General features: G+C 32.2%; 1 protein-coding gene across 2 annotated transcripts; it reads right to left on the bottom strand.

Annotated features, from left to right (window-relative positions):
* Window positions 1–1,205: 1,205 nt before the first annotated feature.
* Window positions 1,206–13,240, bottom strand: LOC114257498 (flavonol synthase/flavanone 3-hydroxylase). Of its 2 annotated transcripts, none has more exons than XM_028197259.2 (3): window positions 12,674–13,240; window positions 2,430–2,757; window positions 1,206–1,634 (listed from the first exon to the last, which is right to left on the bottom strand). In XM_028197259.2, the coding sequence occupies exons 1-3, from the start codon at window positions 13,141–13,143 to the stop codon at window positions 1,389–1,391; spliced, it is 1,044 nt and encodes a 347-aa protein (XP_028053060.2). In that variant the 5' UTR covers window positions 13,144–13,240; the 3' UTR covers window positions 1,206–1,388. The 2 variants fall into 2 exon arrangements, with proteins under 2 accessions (XP_028053060.2, XP_028053061.2); XM_028197260.2 differs by having other exon boundaries at window positions 1,206–1,601; window positions 12,674–13,239.
* Between the last annotated feature and the right edge of the window lie 5,423 nt (window positions 13,241–18,663).

Genomic DNA, 18,663 nt, shown 5'->3' with positions numbered 1-18,663 from the left:
AAATAAAGCTCAGTATATTTTAAATTTTATAAAACACCACTTGGAAGAGCTTTTTAAAACGGCAAAGATGAAATTTAGACCATTGATTAACTATTAAGATAGTAAAAAATTCGGTTGCAGATTAGTCAATAGTTTAGGAGGAGGCTTTGTCTCCGTCTCCGCTCCAATTTTTTGATTGGGGTTCAGTTGGTGTGGCTGTGGGCTCATCTTGAGTTTATTTTGGTTTCATAGGGCAAATTATTTATGTAAAAAAATTGAGTTTATTAGATTTTAGTAGTTACATGATCAATTTATTTGTACGAACAAAAAAGATGGTCTATTTTTCAAATCATATTTCTCAACAAAAAATAATAATAATAATTGAATAGAGATAGTTACTTGATCGAATCACATTTTTAAAAAAGAAAATAATAATGACAAATATGATTAGAGATAGGGCTGAGTAAGGAATCCGTGAAATCCGTAATTCGATCAAATCCAGTCCAATCCGATAGGTTTGGATTGGTTTTTTGAATCCGTGGTTCGGTTCCGAATTGAAAAATTAAAAATCCGTAGTACACGGATTGGTTCCTGACTGAATCCCACGGTTCCGGATTGAAACCGATTCGAACTGTATACAAATAGTATATATTTTTATTATACGTCCTCCCTCATAGTATCTTCTCTTATTCTATATAAAATCTAAACTCAAATCTAAAATCGTATAATATCTTCTTTTATTACTTTTGTTTGTTAGTTTTTAGTTTTAATTTGTAATGATCTAAATACTTATGGTGAAACTAGTTTTCTTATGGTTGTTTAAATTCTAGCACGGTATGTCTCTATTATAGAAATAGATGTTGCTATTGTGGAACTAATATAGCGCTATGTTTATATTTTTATGAAATTAAAGTGTTATATATATTTTTTTGTTATTTAATTATGTGAATCCGTGGTCCTAAACCGATCCAATCCGTATTTAAATATATTGGTTAGGATTGGTTCCATGATTTAAACAGATTGGATTGGTTCCAATTTTTCAGGAACCGTAGATAACGGATTGGTCCTGATTTTACCCCAATCCGGTCCAATCCGAACCATGCTCACCCCTAATTAGAGACGGATAATTTCAACCCTGAATGGGTAAGAGCAATTTTGTGTGTTAATAAAAATTAATATCATCTTGTTGAATTATAAGAAGAAAAAAAATGAGCAACATTAGTAAGTAATTCATGAACCAACATCTTTTATTAATGCAAATTAGACAATTGAGCATTACAAATGCCTTCCAAAGCATGACATAAACAAAACATCATTAATTGCAAACTACGAGTAGATTTGACATAAACATAGCCAAAACAAACAAGACAATGAAACGAGTGAGTGAAGAAGGCTCATCATCAAAAACTTCACTGGGGAAGCTTGTTCAGCTTACAGTACATATAATCTTCGTACTTCTTGGTCTTGTATTTTGGTGGATTTTCGTCGTTAATGAGCATTGGATGTGGCCCAACTTCGACCTCCGGCGAGGGTTCAATGAACACTGGCCATGACATTCTTGTTGTCTCCTTGTTTACTGTTGATCTATGGTACACAGCCTTGTACTTTCCATTGCTTACTATCTGTTGAAGCCAAGAGTTGTAGGTCTTAGTCATCTAATGAATACTTAAAAAATCAGGATTTTAAATAACATTATCAAGATATGTATATATATTAAGGGTATAGTCATATCTTACTTCAAATCATATAGTATAAACTTATAAATTGAATGAATATTACTATCAAAAGTTCAAAACCTTGATTGATATTTAAAAACCTTCTACTAAGATTGTAAAAATTTGAGACTGCGACCTAAATTCTAGTAACGTGTTGGGCAAATTAATTACCTATTTTTCACCTTCTAGCTTTTTCATGAATTTTACTTTCATTACTCACCTTTTAAGTTCTAATTGCAACATTTTTTTCCTTTTCTTTGTTATATCTAATTGTAACAATTGAGCCTTCAAGCTTTTTAACCTATATTTCAATATAATCCTTCAATCATCACTCATGATTTGAAATTTAGATTGAAAGTGTGAGGACCACCTAAGCACTTTTGGGGGGACATTAGAGAGAGACCATAAGTTGAGTGATCAAACTGAAATTCAAATGAAAGTTGATAGGTAAAGAGTATAATTTGCTCATTTAAATTTTAAATAGTTAGCGATAAAAGGATCATATTAAAACGCATATTGAAGTATGAAAAATCATTTGTTATAATTACAATTTGAGATATCAAAGTAAAATTCTGACTCCTTTTTTGCTGATAAAAAAAAAAAAAATTGAGAGATTAAAGTAAAATTTTGGTATAAGTTAAAAAGAAAAAGATGTAATTTTATCATGAGAAATTTCACAAACTTTAGTTAGATGACACATTTTACATACATAAGAAATAACAAAAAAAGATGTACCTCAATTTGGTCACCAATATGGACAATCAGGGCATTAGGGATGTACTTGACTTCATACCAATGGTCATCTTTGAAGACTTGGAGCCCTGGGACTTCATTTGGGACAAGAATGGTGAGGGTGGACATGTCTGTGTGAGCCACAACCCCAAGGGCTAGGTCTGGCCTAGGGCATGGTGGGTAATAGTTAATCTTCATAAGGTAAATCAAGTCATCACCACCCACAGCCTCCTTGACCTCATGCCCTTCAAGCCCTAGCCCTAGTGACAGCCACCGGAACAACTTGTCTGCCACCGCACGCAACCTCTCAGCATACACTTCATTGGCTTCCCTGTATGCGATGAAAAACACTGCATTTAGTGCATGCACTACAAGTTACAACATATAAGGATTTTAAAAATTAAATTCTTTCATTTTCAAAGATGAAAATTTTGTATACAAAAAAAATCAGGTGACCAATTCGAGTCGTAATGTGGGTCATCATGAAAAAGTCAAATAAAATATATTCAACAATAAAATTTTGAAAATATCATTATTAAATGTAGTTTTAGAAACAATAAATGTGTTTACTTTTTAGACGAAAATTTTGATCATAAAAAGATAAAAATTCATTATTAAAAGTCCAATTTTATCACTAAAAATACAACTATAACACTTTTAATAATTAAAATCTTTCATCTCTAAAAAATTATTTTAATATTAAATTTTTATTTTTAAAATCTTAATTTGTTGTAACAGTTACAAGCAAGCAATGCAAGAGATGGAAACATTTTGGACTTGTTTTTTTCAAAAAAAAAAAAAAATATATTAATCAAAGTATAATACATACCACATATTCAATCTCAACTCCCAAAACCAAAGAAATTTATAAACTACAACCTTAGTTGGCTACCATGCCTTCCATAAAGATTACTCCCTAAGGAAGTTATGGGTTCAACCCCTCCTTAAAGGAGTTGAATTAAAGGAGCGCAATCATTGAAGTGTTTTGCCAAGGGTGGGGAGAGCTTTTTTCATTATTGCTAATCTAACGACTAACAATTAACATTTATTGATAAAAAAAAATACATGCAAATATTTTAATTTTTATATTATATCATCAACATGTTCTCTTATGTGTAGTGGGATCTGCAAAAATATTTTAATATAGACAATAATATTTGAACCCATAATCTTTTGTCTATTCATACCATATTAAATCATTAATCATTATTGGAGAGTATAGTTTTTTTTTGTTTTGTTTTGTTTTTTTTTTTTTATGGGAGAGTATAGTTGGGAATGTACTTTTAAGCGATTTGGCCTCTTTTGACAAGAGGTTAAAAGTTAATTTTTTAGTTATTAATTTTTTTTAAGTTACATTGTTTCTTTATTTTTTTAAACGTTTAAAAAAAAAAAATCAAAAAGTAAACTTTTAACTTAATTCTCAATATAATCTAAACCTATTCTCCTTATTCTTCATTATCTCCTTGTATTTCTTTATTTTGATAAAATAAAAAATTCATTTGCCCATAAAAAAAATATTAATCATTAACGCATCTAAAAATTTAAATTATTATTTATTAAATAGAGGAATTACTATAAAGAGCGGAATTGTTATTATTTATATTATAACTTCAATAATTCTCAACATCTACTTGGAAAATTTATTTAGTAGAGCCTTTAAAAAATATTAATCATTAACTCATCTAAAAATTAAAATTATTATTTCTTAAATAGAGGAATTATTATAAAGAGAGGAATTTTTATTATTTATATTATTTCAATAATTCTCAACATTTACTTGGAAAAATTATTTAGTAGAGCCTTTCACCCCGATAGAAAATTTATTAAATAGTTTTAGAGTATTATGCAACTTTAGATTAGATACTCGATAAGTTCTATTTTATTTTCTAATTATTTAACAAAGATGAATTATCATGTCCCAATGCAAATTACTCAGAAAAAAGAATGAATCGTCTACATCCATAATAAGTATAACCCACATCCCACTCACTATAAATTTAGGGCTGGGTTTTCCTCCAGTCCGTAATCGGACTAGAGAGTACTGTTGGGCTTATGAGGGCCTACCACGGGTTCCATTTCAATAATCTGAACTGTTCAATGTGTATAACTTGTTGAGTACTATATGCCTGTAAAAAATCATGTTGATCAGATATTGATAGTTGTCTCATTGGATCAGATTTCTGTCAACTATTTATTTTTTCACCATCTATTTTTTTTATTATATAAAACCAATTTGATCACATGACTATCAATATCCGATCAATATAAATTTTTTGGTATATAATACTCATCAAGTTTTATACATTGAACAATTTAGATTATTGAAATGAGACCCGTAATAAGTACTCACGAGTCCAATAATACCCTCCAATCCGATCACGGACGGGAGAGAAGCCATCCCTTAAATTTATACCACCTATTCATTTTTAAATGAAATTTTGCAACGAACATAACATTCTTTGTTAACAAGTAGTGCAGAAGGTGACCCTTCATGACAGTGAAACTACAAACAAATATGAAAAATGCTTTATACCATTAATTTAATACTATTAATGCACCACTAATGACATGATATTATGTGGATTTCATTATTGATGTGATAGTTTGGCCTTTGTTTTTTTTATTTTTTTTTCCCTTACACTTGCCAGTTCATTAGTGATACTTTTAGAGCTATTGATTTAGTGCTCTAAATTGGAACTAAACAAATAAAACATATGAAAAATGCTTGAGATCACTAATAGCACTAATAATGTGGCAGTGGGCCCCACCCACTGCCACAGTGTTGCTATGTCTTTTTTTTTTTTTTTTAGGTGTGTACCAACTCATTAGTGGTATTTTAGAACATCACTATTAGTGGCATGTATCATTATCCTATAACATATAGCCAACTATTAAAAAAACTGAAATAAATCTTGTTGACTTGTATTACTACATGTGTAACAACCCTCACCACTGTTTACCGATTAACCACTGATTACTGCTAAACTGAGACTGATTATGATAAGTAATTGAATCAACTGAAATACTGAACTGATCGATTGAATGTGCTAGTTTAAATGCATATCTATCTGTTGATTGTTAAATTATCTGTTTATGTTTTATGCTTTAAACTGCAAATTGAAGGCCTTATCGGCGGCCGAATCTGAAATTGATTGATGATTTATGATCATTAGAATTTATGTGATTTTATGGCATATTTAATTAAAATGTGATTTGGTATGTTTAAATTAGATTAATTATTGATAAATTGCAAACTTGGACTTAATCACAACTTTGCCATGCCTAGTGACCCACTAACTAAACACTTTGAGCCTCATACACACTTGACCAAAACATTTTCTTCAGCCATTTCCTTGTTCTTGCCGACTAGAGAGAGAGAGATAGGGAGTTGGAGTGAATTCATCTTGTATTGTTTGGAGAATTGGCTAGAGAGCTTGAAGAATTAAAGTATAGATTGCAAATTGAGCTCCCTTATCTTGCATTGGAGACCTAAGGTAGTATAATCACCCTCTTGTTTATGAATTGAGCTTGTTCTTGCATGATTCATGTCAAATTAGGGGATTGAGTCTAGAATTGGCTTAATGTGTTGAATTGTAGCATAGATCATGCATGCATGCTTGTCGAAATTTGAGTCGATTTCATGGAAAATTGTTACTTGCATGTCCAAGTTCTAGCTAAGGTTCATGAATTCATCTTGTTTTTGGAACAATTGGCTCATTAGAGCAATTAATTGAAGTTTGAAAGTTGTTTAAAGTCTTGCATGCTCAATTGAAGTTATGTTCTTGAAATTTGGTTTGAAATTGAGTTGAATTGATCTTTCTTTGGGGCTTTGGTTTTACAATTGACCTTTGAAACATGTTGTTCTATGAGTTTACAAATGTTTCCAACAAATTAGCCCAAGAGGATCAAAATTCATGTTTTAAAACTTGATTTGAGCTTGAGGTTCAAATCTGGGAATTCCAGATTTTGAACTCACGCTCGAGCGGGGTGACTGGCGCTCGAGCGTGAAATTCGTGCTCCCAGCACTTTACACTGTTTTGAAATCCGCTCGAGCGGGGTAATTTACGCTCGAGCGGGACCTTGTGTCTTACGCTCGAGCGGGTGTCGAGTGCCCAATCGAGCGTGAATTTCACATATCCAGCACTTTTGACTGTTTTGTAGTACGCTCGAGCGGAAACCTTTGTCTTCATGTCCGCTCGAGCGGCGTAACCTACGCTTGAGCGTGAACCCTATTTTCTGAAAATTCTGAAAATGCTTTTCAAGTGCATCTTTGCATCCTCATTTCATCCTAGGCATTCTTAGGCCTAGTTTAAGGCATCTTATGAGGATATAGATGTAGAACCACACCGAGGCAAATTAGGGATTAAGTTACTATTTTTCCAACTGTATAGCTTAGTGTGTGTTCATTCTGTAACTGTGTAGGTTTGGCATCTGAGTACGCGCTCTAGCTTAACTGTAGCCCAGAACTCTGTGAGTAACAACTGTGTAAAGATATGTTCAAATATGATTACTTTCTGAGCAATTGAACTGTACTGTTTTCTGAAATGATACTGTTACTGAATGAATGATGTCCTAATTGTGAACTGTATTGTGACATCCTTAGCAACTACTGTTACTGTTACTGTTACTGCTACTGTTACACAGATCTCTGTCTGTTCCCATGTTGGAACCACTACTATTTACTGATACAATAGCCATTAACTGACTGTTCGGTCTGATAAGACCTACTATACTGTTTTGCTACTAGATGTACCACATATGACTGTAATGACTGAATAACTGACATACTGATTGAAATGATTGTTTTCAATACTGTAAGGACATTCATTCTTAACCTCTTTACGCATTATGTTATTCACTAGGGTTTAGCTCACTGCTCATATATATATGTAGGTGTAAAGGCACCGGACCGTTATTAGAAGCGTCGGGGTAAACTCTAGTTTTGTCAAGCCAACCTATGTGTCTCACTGCGAGGTTCCGAGTCCGTTCAAGCTAAGGCTACGGGGTGTTTTAGTTTTCCCCTCTCTGTCCTGTTTTTGTGTACACTATTACTGTACTGTTTTAATAGGGATTAAGTCCCTGTCCTAAACGATTGTAAATGTTGTACATACTGTACTATATGAAAAGTCTTTTTGCATACAGACTGTCACAGCTCATTGGACATTGTCTATTTACTGTTTTGGCTTTCGTCATGCCCCTGTACTCTGTTTTATTGTTTGACTATTAAGCAGGCCTTCGGTAATCACGGATTACTGGCCGGTTACGGTGCTAAACCCATAGGGGCGGGTTTGGGCTGTGACAACATGCATATGGTAAGTGTAACCAATAACTTTCTTTAAAAACATCTTTTCGCTGGTTTTTAACTGAACAACGGTAGTGTTTGGGAACGAAATTTATAGGCTATTTTAGCTATTTTAGAAAAATAAAATAAAATTAAAAAGTACTGTTGCTGAGGACTTCTCACGTGATGCACAGCTGTAATGGACATAAGGTAAAGAGAAACAACAATGCTAGGTAGCTCAAAATTTTGTGGCTCAAATCACTCAAAACGACGTCGTTTTGAATGTAAATGAGTGTAAAATGACATCGTTTTTACAATTTTGAGCCATTTAAGCCACAAAATTTTGAGCTACCAAACATTTTCCAAAGAGAAATGCCTCGTAGCTCGATTTATTGAGGCTCGAGTGGCTTGAAATGTTCTTTCTCCTCTCATCTCCTCTCCTCTCTATCTCTATCTCTATCTCTGTTCTCCTCTCATCTCCTCTCTAAGTGTTCTCTCATCTCCTCTATATCTTTGTTGTATTCTCTTCTCCTCTCTTCTCTATCTCTGTTCTGTTCTCTCTCATTTCCTCTCTAAGGGTTTGCGAGAAAGGAAAAGGGAGAGAGAGAGAGAGAGAGAGAAGGGTCGCAAGAGACGTTGATGGTGGCGCCGGTGGGTGGAGGGGTTTGCAACGGTAATGGCTATGAAATCATACCCACACCTCCTCTGCAACAGTGTTATATAAAAGAAGATGATTCACACTCTCCTCACTTCTTGCATATACAACACCAATCCAACAAGAATACTCTCATCCTTAAATTATAGGACTTCAGAATGGACTGAAAGCTGCTGTTTAAGCAAAGAATGCAACTTTTTCGAGCACCTTGTAAAGGAGATCTTGACCTCAATCCCCTTTTGAGCTACCCTTGTGAAATGCAAAACTTAGTGGAGATAAACTGTTCCTTGTATTTTGTCAAGTAACATTAGGATATTAGTGGAAAATGCTTGCATTACTTAATCTAAGCATGTTTGTTTGCCTTTTTGTTGCACTCCCTTCTAGCCAGTGTTTGAGAACTCAAACCTACTAGTGTTGGACAGACATAATCTCTCTTAAACAATTCTTGATAGAAAAGTAGGACACCATCTAATTTCTGGCTTGTTACTATTGAGTGAAACTTATTCAAATGTGTTCTACAAGTTCTAATAGAATCAACTTAGTAGTTTATGGAAGGTATGAATAAAGATAAAAGGGGATTGAGCTCAAAACCCATTTTTGGATATGATTAAACAGTCGCGTCATTCTATAATATTCATTGCGACGGTGGGTGGAGGGGTTTGAATGGATTGAATCGAACTGTGCGTGGGTCGAGTGGGTTTGTGGGTGGGAATGAGACTCTATTTCGAGAAAATGTTGGTGATTTGGTGAGGAATTTGAGCTTGGAAGGTGTTAACAATGGTGGATTCGCTGTTGGGTTTGTGAGTAGAAGGAATTCAACGGTTTATGGGTTGGCTCAGTGTTGGGAATTCGCTGTTGGGTCTGTGAATAGATCTATCACCTTCTCTTCTTCTTCTCTTTCTCTAGGTTTTTTTTTTTTAATTCATCAATGGATTCTCTCTCCTCTCTCTCTCTCTCAAACCTCTCATGCTTCAGAAATGTAAGGCCTTGTACTTCACCATCATCTTTTTCTCTCTCCCGCTGTTCCCGCTCCCTCTTCTCTCTTCCTCTCGTATCTTTGTTTTACAGAGAAAAGAGAGAGGGGGGAAAAAAAAAAGGGTTCCAAAACGACGTCGTTTTGGAACCTCGAGCCATTCGAGCCAATTGATTTTCGAGCAACATAGCAGAGTGGTAAGGAAAAATAACGCTTTTGCCCCTTTAATTTTTAAGAAACCTGCAGCAACAGCAACAATACACACCGGGGCATTTTGATCACTTAATATTCCCACATCATTTCAAACACATTTTTTAATATACCAATCTAACAAAAAATTTCAACTATCTTTCTAAGTACAGAAACTAAAATAATCTACTAAAATAGCTAAATAGCCTAAAAAGTAGTCACTTCCCAAACACTCACATCTCCCCTATATGCTGTCAACTAGGGCTGGATATAGGGTTATTTGACCTGTGAAAATTGCCTAACTCGAATCGCCTGCGCTTATTTGGGCAGTTTCGCAGAATTGTTAAGGTCGAATATGATTTAAGATTTTTCCGTTTTGCGGGTTACGGGCGGGTCGCGAGTTTTATCCACACCTGCACTCACCCACCCTCATCTGTATATAATTTTTTTTTTTTTTAACATCTATACTATCAGATTTTTTTGTAAGTTTTGCAAGTGTGTAACCCTAATCTTCTCTTCTCTCACTCACTTTAGCCTAATTATCAAATTGGTAGACTCTAACATTATAACATTATAATAATATATCACACAACCTTGTTTAAAATACTTATTATTCAATTAGAATTTTTTTTCAAGTTTTTGCAAATCTAGTTATGCGATTTTTTTTTTAATGTTAGTTTTTATTTAATTTTCATTCTATTTTTTTGTAATCCAGTTTAATGAATGATAGTGTTGAATCTCCTGCAATCAAAAATATTTTAAAATGAAAAAAAAATATGCCAAAAAACAAATTTTTAAAGGAAAAAGCTCAATCCGCAAATCGCCCCCAACCACCCGTACATCCGCGAACCTTATCCGCACAAACCGCAACCCGCATTGCGAGCGGTTGTGGGTTTAATTTTTCCTAAACTGCAAATATGCGGGCGGATCTAATCTGCAAATCGAGCTGTTGAAAATCAATCCGCAAGCATCCCACTCTTAACACTATAATTCACCCAAAAAAATCAATAGTACAATAATTCTATTTTTATATTGCTCTATATTTAATTTATTATATGAATTATCACTACGTTAAAATTGGTAACAATGATAGGTGGCCTGAAAAATCATGACTCGAATGGCTCAAAACACCCAAAACGACATCATTTTGAGTATAAAACAACGTCGTTTTGACACATTTAAGCCATTCAAACCACAAAAATTTTAGGTCACCAAACATTTTCCTAAAATTAGATGCAGCTAATAAAACAACCCACGTATAATTTAAGAGGTAAGTAAATCACGTACGATAATTTTTCACGCATTCAACTCTTTTCTTTACTTTGACACATTTAAGTTGTTAGAATATAAGATAAGTCATTTTGTGGTGTTTTGGAAAGTTTGTAAAAAGTTAGTTTTTTATTTATTTATTTTTTTGGGTGACTTTCTGCTTTTTTGTGTTAAAAAGCTAATTTTTTGTGATTTTTTTGTCTAAAAAGTTAAAAAACTAAAAAGTTAATTTTTTTAACTTCTTTTCGAATTGCCCCTTTGTATGTTGTAGACGTGGCCACACACGAGTACGTAGCTCAATATAACAAAAAAATTGTTGTGTGGTTATGAAGTACCAAATAGAATGCTCACCGTAAATAAAAATTTACAATACAGGCTAAGTGAATATTCTTTAACTGTTAACTATTTAAAAAGGGTAAGTCATCATATTTCACAAGTAAAATTTTTTACTTCCAACAATTACCTGGATATAATGGGCTATGATGTGGCATTTTATGGACAATTAGTGGGGGTTATTTGGGATTTAATTTTTTTAATTGTTTTTCTGACTTTTTTTTTTTTTATGAGACGAAGAAAGTTCATATATTTAAAAATGACTTTTCTTTAATTGTATAAGAAAACATGAATAACAAGTGTTCGACTTGTTTTGTTTTTTTAATAGGGATTTTTATTTTTTTTATATTTTAACATTTTTTAAAAATTTCTATTTAGAAATTAATTATTTTAATTTATTTTGTTTTTTCTGAAAACCATACAAAAATAAATAAATAAAAATAATATGATAAATTTTTTGATTTTTTAATTAAAAACGAAAGACCACAAGCGGTACATAAAAGTCAAGTAGTCAAATAAGTGGATGATAGGATTATGGATGGATGGATGGATGGAGAGCTCATCTCATTTTCAACAGTTTTGGTTCAAAAATCATACCTCAACAATTTTTTCTAAATCCTTCTTATTTTAGGGAAGCCTAAAAGGTAACTAAAAATGGCAAGTCCACGGTTCCCCAAACGATAATAAAAAAATATAAAAAAAATTCTTCTCTCTCTAAAAATGATTTTACAATTCTTCTTTCTTTAATATTTTGGCTTTAACGGTGACATTATTTCTCTTTAAAAATATTACATTACTAATCCACTGTTAAAAAACTAAGATTTTTTTTAAAAAATAAATATTTATATCACTTTGAATTATTTTAAGAAGATAGTTAAAAGTTAATTTTTTGACTGTTTATAAAAAAACGTGAGAGATGATATGACCCAAAATAAGTTAAAAGCTTAAAGATAACTTTTAACCATCAATCTAAACAATTATACCTTTAGGGCATGTTTGATTGGGTGGATTAGAGCATGAGATTGAGATTATTAATCCGTGGGCCCAATTATCCTATGTTTGTTTTAACATTTTGGTTTAAATTTGTACGATTATTAGTAATGGGGTAGAGATGGGATTATTAATCCAATGAATATTAATCTAATTGGATAGTGAATACCACACTAATTTAATAAGATTATTAATACTACACTATTAATCTTGTGAATCAAACATGATCCTAAGCTATTGACAGAATTGATCACAGAAAAAAAAAATGGTAATCCCACACAATAAAAGATAGGATCTGTCACTAAAAAAACTGTTTCACTTGCATACACCTTTATTTTTTTTCCGTCAATTTCATAGTGAGTTCTGTATATGTAGAATTATTATTAAATAAAAATCTAGCTGGACAATTAAGGGTGTCATAAAAAAGTGTACCAAAATCACTGAACTCTCATATTTTGTTCGTTCACATCTATAGCTGTGAACAGAATGTTTTATGTCAGTGAATCCAGTGAGCAAATTTTTCGGTTCAATGTTATTGGGAAAGGAGGATGGAATACCTGTACGATGGAGGGTTCTTAGGCCAAAACTTGTAGTTAATAGCAGAGGGAGGCCAAATCTTATGAAACAAATGATCAACCCATCCTTTCTTGCCTTCCACTTCCTTTTGAAGCTTTGTTCCATACCCTTCCACACTCTTGGACTCAGGAGGCTTAGCATACACCTCTTTCTCTTCCTGTGGCAGTTCAAAGAAGTCTTTCCCAACTCTCTGCAAATTCCCAATGACTTCATCTGGTATTCCATGGTTTACAACCTGAAATATCCCCCAGTCCCGGCAGGCCTCAGCGACCGATTGGACAATATTCTGGTCGTCCGAGTCGTTGCTGAGGTCGATCACCGGGACTTCCAGGACCTTGCCCTGGATTGTGGTGATTGCAGGTTGTTCATTCTCTGATCTAATGTACTCAGCTGGTATTGTGTCTATGCACTTGGACAGAGAAGCTATGACTTGCACCCTCTCCAACTCCATTGTTTTTTTTCCCCTTCTCACTCCTAAGACAAAATAAAGGTTTTCCTAGGTTGCTTAGTCTGTCCCCCCCTCTCTCTCTTTTATGTGTGTGCATTACAACAACTTGTGTGCCCTTTTTATAAATGTATTTCGTACTGAGGTAATTATCTCGAAGTATCATATAATATTTTTTATATAATGTTTTCATTTCAGGGTGAAAGGAAAAATTTTATAGATAGAACAATGTTATTTAACGAGCTGAATTCGAACTAACTTGACTTAAGTATGACTCGAACTCGAGTTTACTCACGAGTTTTAACAAGTCAAAAAAATTATAAAATCATATTTGTATATGAAATTAAAGTTAAAATTAAAACTTTCATTGTACAATTATATATACAATATATATAAATATACTAAAAAAAATCAATATTTTATAAAAATAATAATATCTACCATCATAATATATAAATGTACTATTTACAGTTAACTATTATTTATAATTAGATTTTTTAAATATATAAATAACATATTTATCTTATTTTTTATACATATTTTTACATTATTTAATATATAAATAATAAATGTTAAACGAGTCAGCTAACGAGACGAGTTTTAATATGTTTTGGTTTGTTTATTAAAAATTTAACAAGTTCGAGCTCAAACTCGAACGCAAAAAAAAAAATTACTGAATCGAGTTCGAATGAGTTCTTACCGAACCAAATTCGACCGTGTTCATGAACGCCCTATTCATTTGCAGTCTTACTAAAAATACCACATAAATAATATTACATAATATGTATTATTTGAGAGTAATTAATCCGTTTGATTCTTGTCGTCACTTGTAACAAACTTTACATGAACGAATTATCATGTAAAATGGATTGAGAAAGTTGGAGAGAGATTGGCTGATTTATGGGATAGATAGGTGAAACGTGGTAGAAAGTGATTCACAGGATGACTCGTACCAACCTTCGCAGTCTTATTCGGAGTCGAGATCTTCTTAACTTTCGTTTTTTATTTTGTTGTTGTTTCTACGTTTTAGTTTTTTATTTTGTCCAATGATATGATAATTAATTAAAATAAAAAAAATAAAGGGAATGTTGTGATTAAATATTTTGATTTTTTTGATTATTTCAATATATAAAAAAAAAAATCACATCCCAAACGGGTGGGATTGCTGTGAGACCCTATAGAGATATATGTCCTATGTCTATATTGATGGTCCAATTGTTTATATTATAAGATTTAATGAGTATATCATTAATAAAAAAATCAAATTAATCAAACTATAATCTATGATTTAAGTCTTAATTATTTTTTAAAAATAAATATAATTTTATTATAAAATTATAAATATTTAATTAATTTAATTTTTTCATAAATCATAAGCGACTTCACACATGTGACATCAATTAATAAATAAATAAATAAATTTTATAACTTTGTATGGCATTTATGAGTGAGCAATAGGCAGGGAAACTGCCACACCTCCTCGGAAGCGGGTAGCTGCCAAAGCACGGTGCTGTGATAGCACAACGGCACGGCACCGCACCGTTTTGTTCATTAAATATATATATATATATATATATGAAACATAAGTCACTATGTTGCTGTAGTGTAAGGTAGTATTTGAGATGATTTAAATAATTATATTTTAAAAAATTTTAGAGATCTTAATGTTGTGTTTGATTGGGAATTTGGAAAGGATTTGGAAAAGAAAAAAAGAAAAGTTAAGTGAAATGTGAAACAAATATATCTATATTTCACTTAATTTTACACACTTTTTTTATTTCCTTTTCTAAATTCCTTTCGAAATCCTCCAACTAAATACAGCGTAAAAATTTATCTAATTTTCTATCAAATGTCTCACATAGGCGTGAAATCCACACCATATGGGTTCCACAGTTATGTGAGATATTGATAAAAAATTTGATAAATTTTTTTAAATTTCTAGCATTATTCTCATATTTTTTGGCTCTTTATAAAATGATATAGAGAAGTAGAGAGATGATATGACCTAAATATATGCACTTATCTAAATAAATACATTTATATAACTTATGCCAAACACCCTTAAAACTACGGGTTTGGGTTTAGGTTTATGTTGCCTTTAGGGAAAAAAAAATAAAAAAAAAAAATTTGAGAAGCTATAAAAAAATTAATGACAAAAAATAATTATTAAATTATTGATTTTAACTAGTAAATTGATAAAATTTATAAATTTATTACGTGACATATGTCGTTCATATGCTCATTTTTTATTTTTATTTTTTATTTTTAACAATTATAATGAATTGAATCAAATTAAAATAAAGTCAAAATTATATCAATTAAAATTACATGAATCAAAATGACAAAAAGACAAAATGTAAGAACTATTGATATAATTTATCCTTATTTTTTTTTAACAAAAAATTGATTTTTAGACAAATAAAAATATTATAGAATTCAATTTTTATACAATTTTTTACTTATTTTTTTCAACTAATCAAATCTATTACTTCTTTTAGCAAATGTGAATTTCATTTTATTTTTTTTTCCGCCTAAACCCATTCATTACAATTGAACTCAACCGAAAATATTGAGTTGTTTCAAAAAAAATTTTGGATAAATTATAAATATACTTCTTAAAATTTGCTTAAAATATAAATTATCTTTTATAGTTTTAAAAATTACAAATACCCCCTTTTAATTTTTTTATTTAACAAAATTAACTAAAAAACAAAATTTCTAATTGTTTTCCAATATAATGATAAAATTCCCAAAAATATTAATTCAAATATACTTATTTCTGATATTATTAAAAACTGTTAATTGACTTGATATTTATTAATAAAAGATGTCATCTGCTATGAAATTAAAAACTTAAAGGAGTGAGATGGAATTTTCAAAATTATAAGAGACAAATTTTATTTTAAATAAATTTTAAAAAATATATCTTTAATTTAGTATTTTTTTTAGTAGCTTCTTTTTTTCTTAAAGTTAACAAAAGTGTAGTTTTACTCTACAGCAACATAAAAAGTACAAGGCGTGCCTGTTTCATAATATTATTCACTTGATTTCTATTTCTAGAATTTACTTTTTAAAATTTTTATTTTTTATTTTTTCATTTTCGTATTTTTTTTATTTTTATTGATTTTTTTAATATTTTAAGTAATTTTTTAATTTTTAAACACACCTTATATAAATATACTTAAAAGGTATAATATTTGTGGGAAAATATCTTTAAAAAATTCACTAAATACCAAAAAATAAAAAAAGTACGAAAATTTAGTTCATTTTTCATATTTTTGTGTATATAATAATTTTTTAAAATATTTTTTCACAAATATTTTACTATTTAGATATATCTAAGTAAGGTACATCTAAAAAAGAAAAAAAAAGAGCTTAAAATTTTAAAAATATTCACTAAAAATAAAAATAAAAATACGAAAAAAAAAATTAATTTCTAAAAAATTGAATTCAGAAAATTAAAATCAAACACATTAATTATTATTATTATTTTAATAAACAAAACGATGTTGTTGTATTGTCCCGCTTGCCTAATGTCCATCCTACGACTTTTTAAAGAAAAAATTAATCTAACATTTCTCTTCAATATTGAGTAGTATGAGAGATTTGTAATTTTTTTCCCTCCCTTATCCATTTTTTATATTATAAAATACTTAATTTATCCTCCCATATAAGCTACGTTGATTTTGATTTGAAAATTAAAGATATTTTTTGTTGTTTTGGTGGAAATTTCATAGGGATTGAGATTGCAATTTGATTTCAGATTCTCTGCGATTTCGCTGTTCATTGTTCTAGTGGAGTTGATTTCAAGTTGTTCGTTGTTCATTGATTTGGATTTGATTTGTATATAACGATTCTGATTTCACATTAGGTTTTCGATTCCCATTTGTGATTTGGAGATTACGCTTTTGTAATTTTGTTGAGGTTTTTGTTTTGGAAGCTTTATTCAATATTTCGAGTTGATTTGCAGTAGAGGTGTTTGTTATTCATTGATTTCAAGTTGATTTGATCAGACAAAATCACAAAGGAGAGTATGTGATTTGGCTAAAGAAAATCAACATGACAAATGGAAGAAAATCAAATTTCTCATCACACAAAAAAAATTATCCCAACCTTTCAAAATGTTCATTGCAAAGGCAGAGAAACCCCTGATAGAGAAAATTAACTTGCAAGAGAAAATTATACACATCGATTTTGAGTTGATTTGCAGTAGAGGTGTTCAGTGTTCATTCATTTCAAGTTAATTTGACTAGAGAAAATCACAAGGGGGAGTGTGTGATTTGGATAGAGAACATCAACATGACAATGGGAAAAGATCAAGTTCTCTAGCCATCACACAGAGAACTTTATTCTAGTGTTTTAAAATGTTCGCTATAAAGATAGAGATATTCCATGATAGAGAAAATCAATATGCCAGAGAAAATTATACACACACAATTAGTTTTAGGAAGAAGCTTCAAAAGAGTAATAAGTGAGAGGGAGATTTATAATCTGGTTTTGGGCCGTGGTAGAAGCCGAACAGAAGATGGCCGAGCAAGTTTGGGCCGAGCTAACTTGGGCCTATTTAGAGGTGGTTTTGCTCGGTCGAGGTCCAGGACTGAGTTTGGGCCAAGCTACTTGGGCTTGTTTGCATCCAGAATCGTTCTTGATCAGCCGAAGGTCAAGCCTCGTGTATGGGCCGAGCTTACTCGGCCGAGTTGGTCACCTGCCAACTCAGGTTCCATGGTTCGCACATTTAGCTCGGCGGAAAGGCTTTCTGTTTGCCGGCTCGACCTATCTGGAACTCTGCTCTACCAGAATACTACTGAGCTCGGTTGTTATGGAGCTCGGCAAGTGGACACTAGGACTCATTATGCAGCCCGGTCGTGTGAAGTCAAGGTGATGCCGCCGGGCTGTCGAGTTCCCGGTAATGTTGTCTGGCGGTTTGGTTAGGTGGTGTTCGCTAGATTTGTGCTGACAGATGGGAGAGCAGCTCCACGTGTCAAGAGACCAATGGGTGCAAAGTTGAGCGCAGAAAGTATATAAGTATGACTGCGCCCCCCATGCTGGGGATGGAACATCATTTGGTGAGATAGACTTACATTTATTGAGTTTCTCTCTCTCTCTCTCTCTCTCTCTCTCTCTCTCTCTCTCTCTCTCTCTGAGTGTGTGCTAACTTGACCGTCGGAGGAGTTTCCGGCAACACACCGCCGGGTAGCTCACTGCCATTGTGCTTTCAGGTTGATCGGATAAACACGGAGCTTGGACGAAAGGAGTACGGACAGCGACGAATATTTGCTCCCCGTACAATTGGCGCCGTCTATGGGAAAAGGGATAGAAAAAACCTTGTCTTCCAAGCTCATCTGATCGCCTTCCATGGCGAACAACAACGAAATACTGTTGTCGGCCATCGACGGTGTTACCCCGGAGTCAGCCGGACGGAGAGACGGACTCCGCACCGTTCCAAACATGGCGGACCTGGAGACTTCCCCAGGTGGACATTCAAAAGATGCGCGTGATAAGCGCGCTAGAAGTTTTGGTCACTCG

Source organism: Camellia sinensis, chromosome 6 (assembly GCF_055761805.1).
Source record: "Camellia sinensis isolate YWXY chromosome 6, ASM5576180v1, whole genome shotgun sequence".
Classification (NCBI taxonomy): Eukaryota; Viridiplantae; Streptophyta; class Magnoliopsida; order Ericales; family Theaceae; genus Camellia; species Camellia sinensis.
Note: the sequence above shows the minus strand (reverse complement) of the source record. Positions and strands in the feature narration are given on the sequence as shown.

What these genes read in the sequence shown, in the direction of transcription:
- LOC114257498 (XM_028197259.2), bottom strand. Translation starts at nt 13,143, where the DNA reads ATGGAGTTGGAGAGGGTGCAAGTCATAGCTTCTCTGTCCAAGTGCATA. An exon ending in AAGAACCCTCCATCGTACAG is followed by an intron (nt 2,758 to 12,673) that starts GTATTCCATCCT and finishes CATCGCATACAG; the next exon opens with GGAAGCCAATGAAGTGTATG. An exon ending in ATATTGGTGACCAAATTGAG is followed by an intron (nt 1,635 to 2,429) that starts GTACATCTTTTT and finishes AGTATTCATTAG; the next exon opens with ATGACTAAGACCTACAACTC.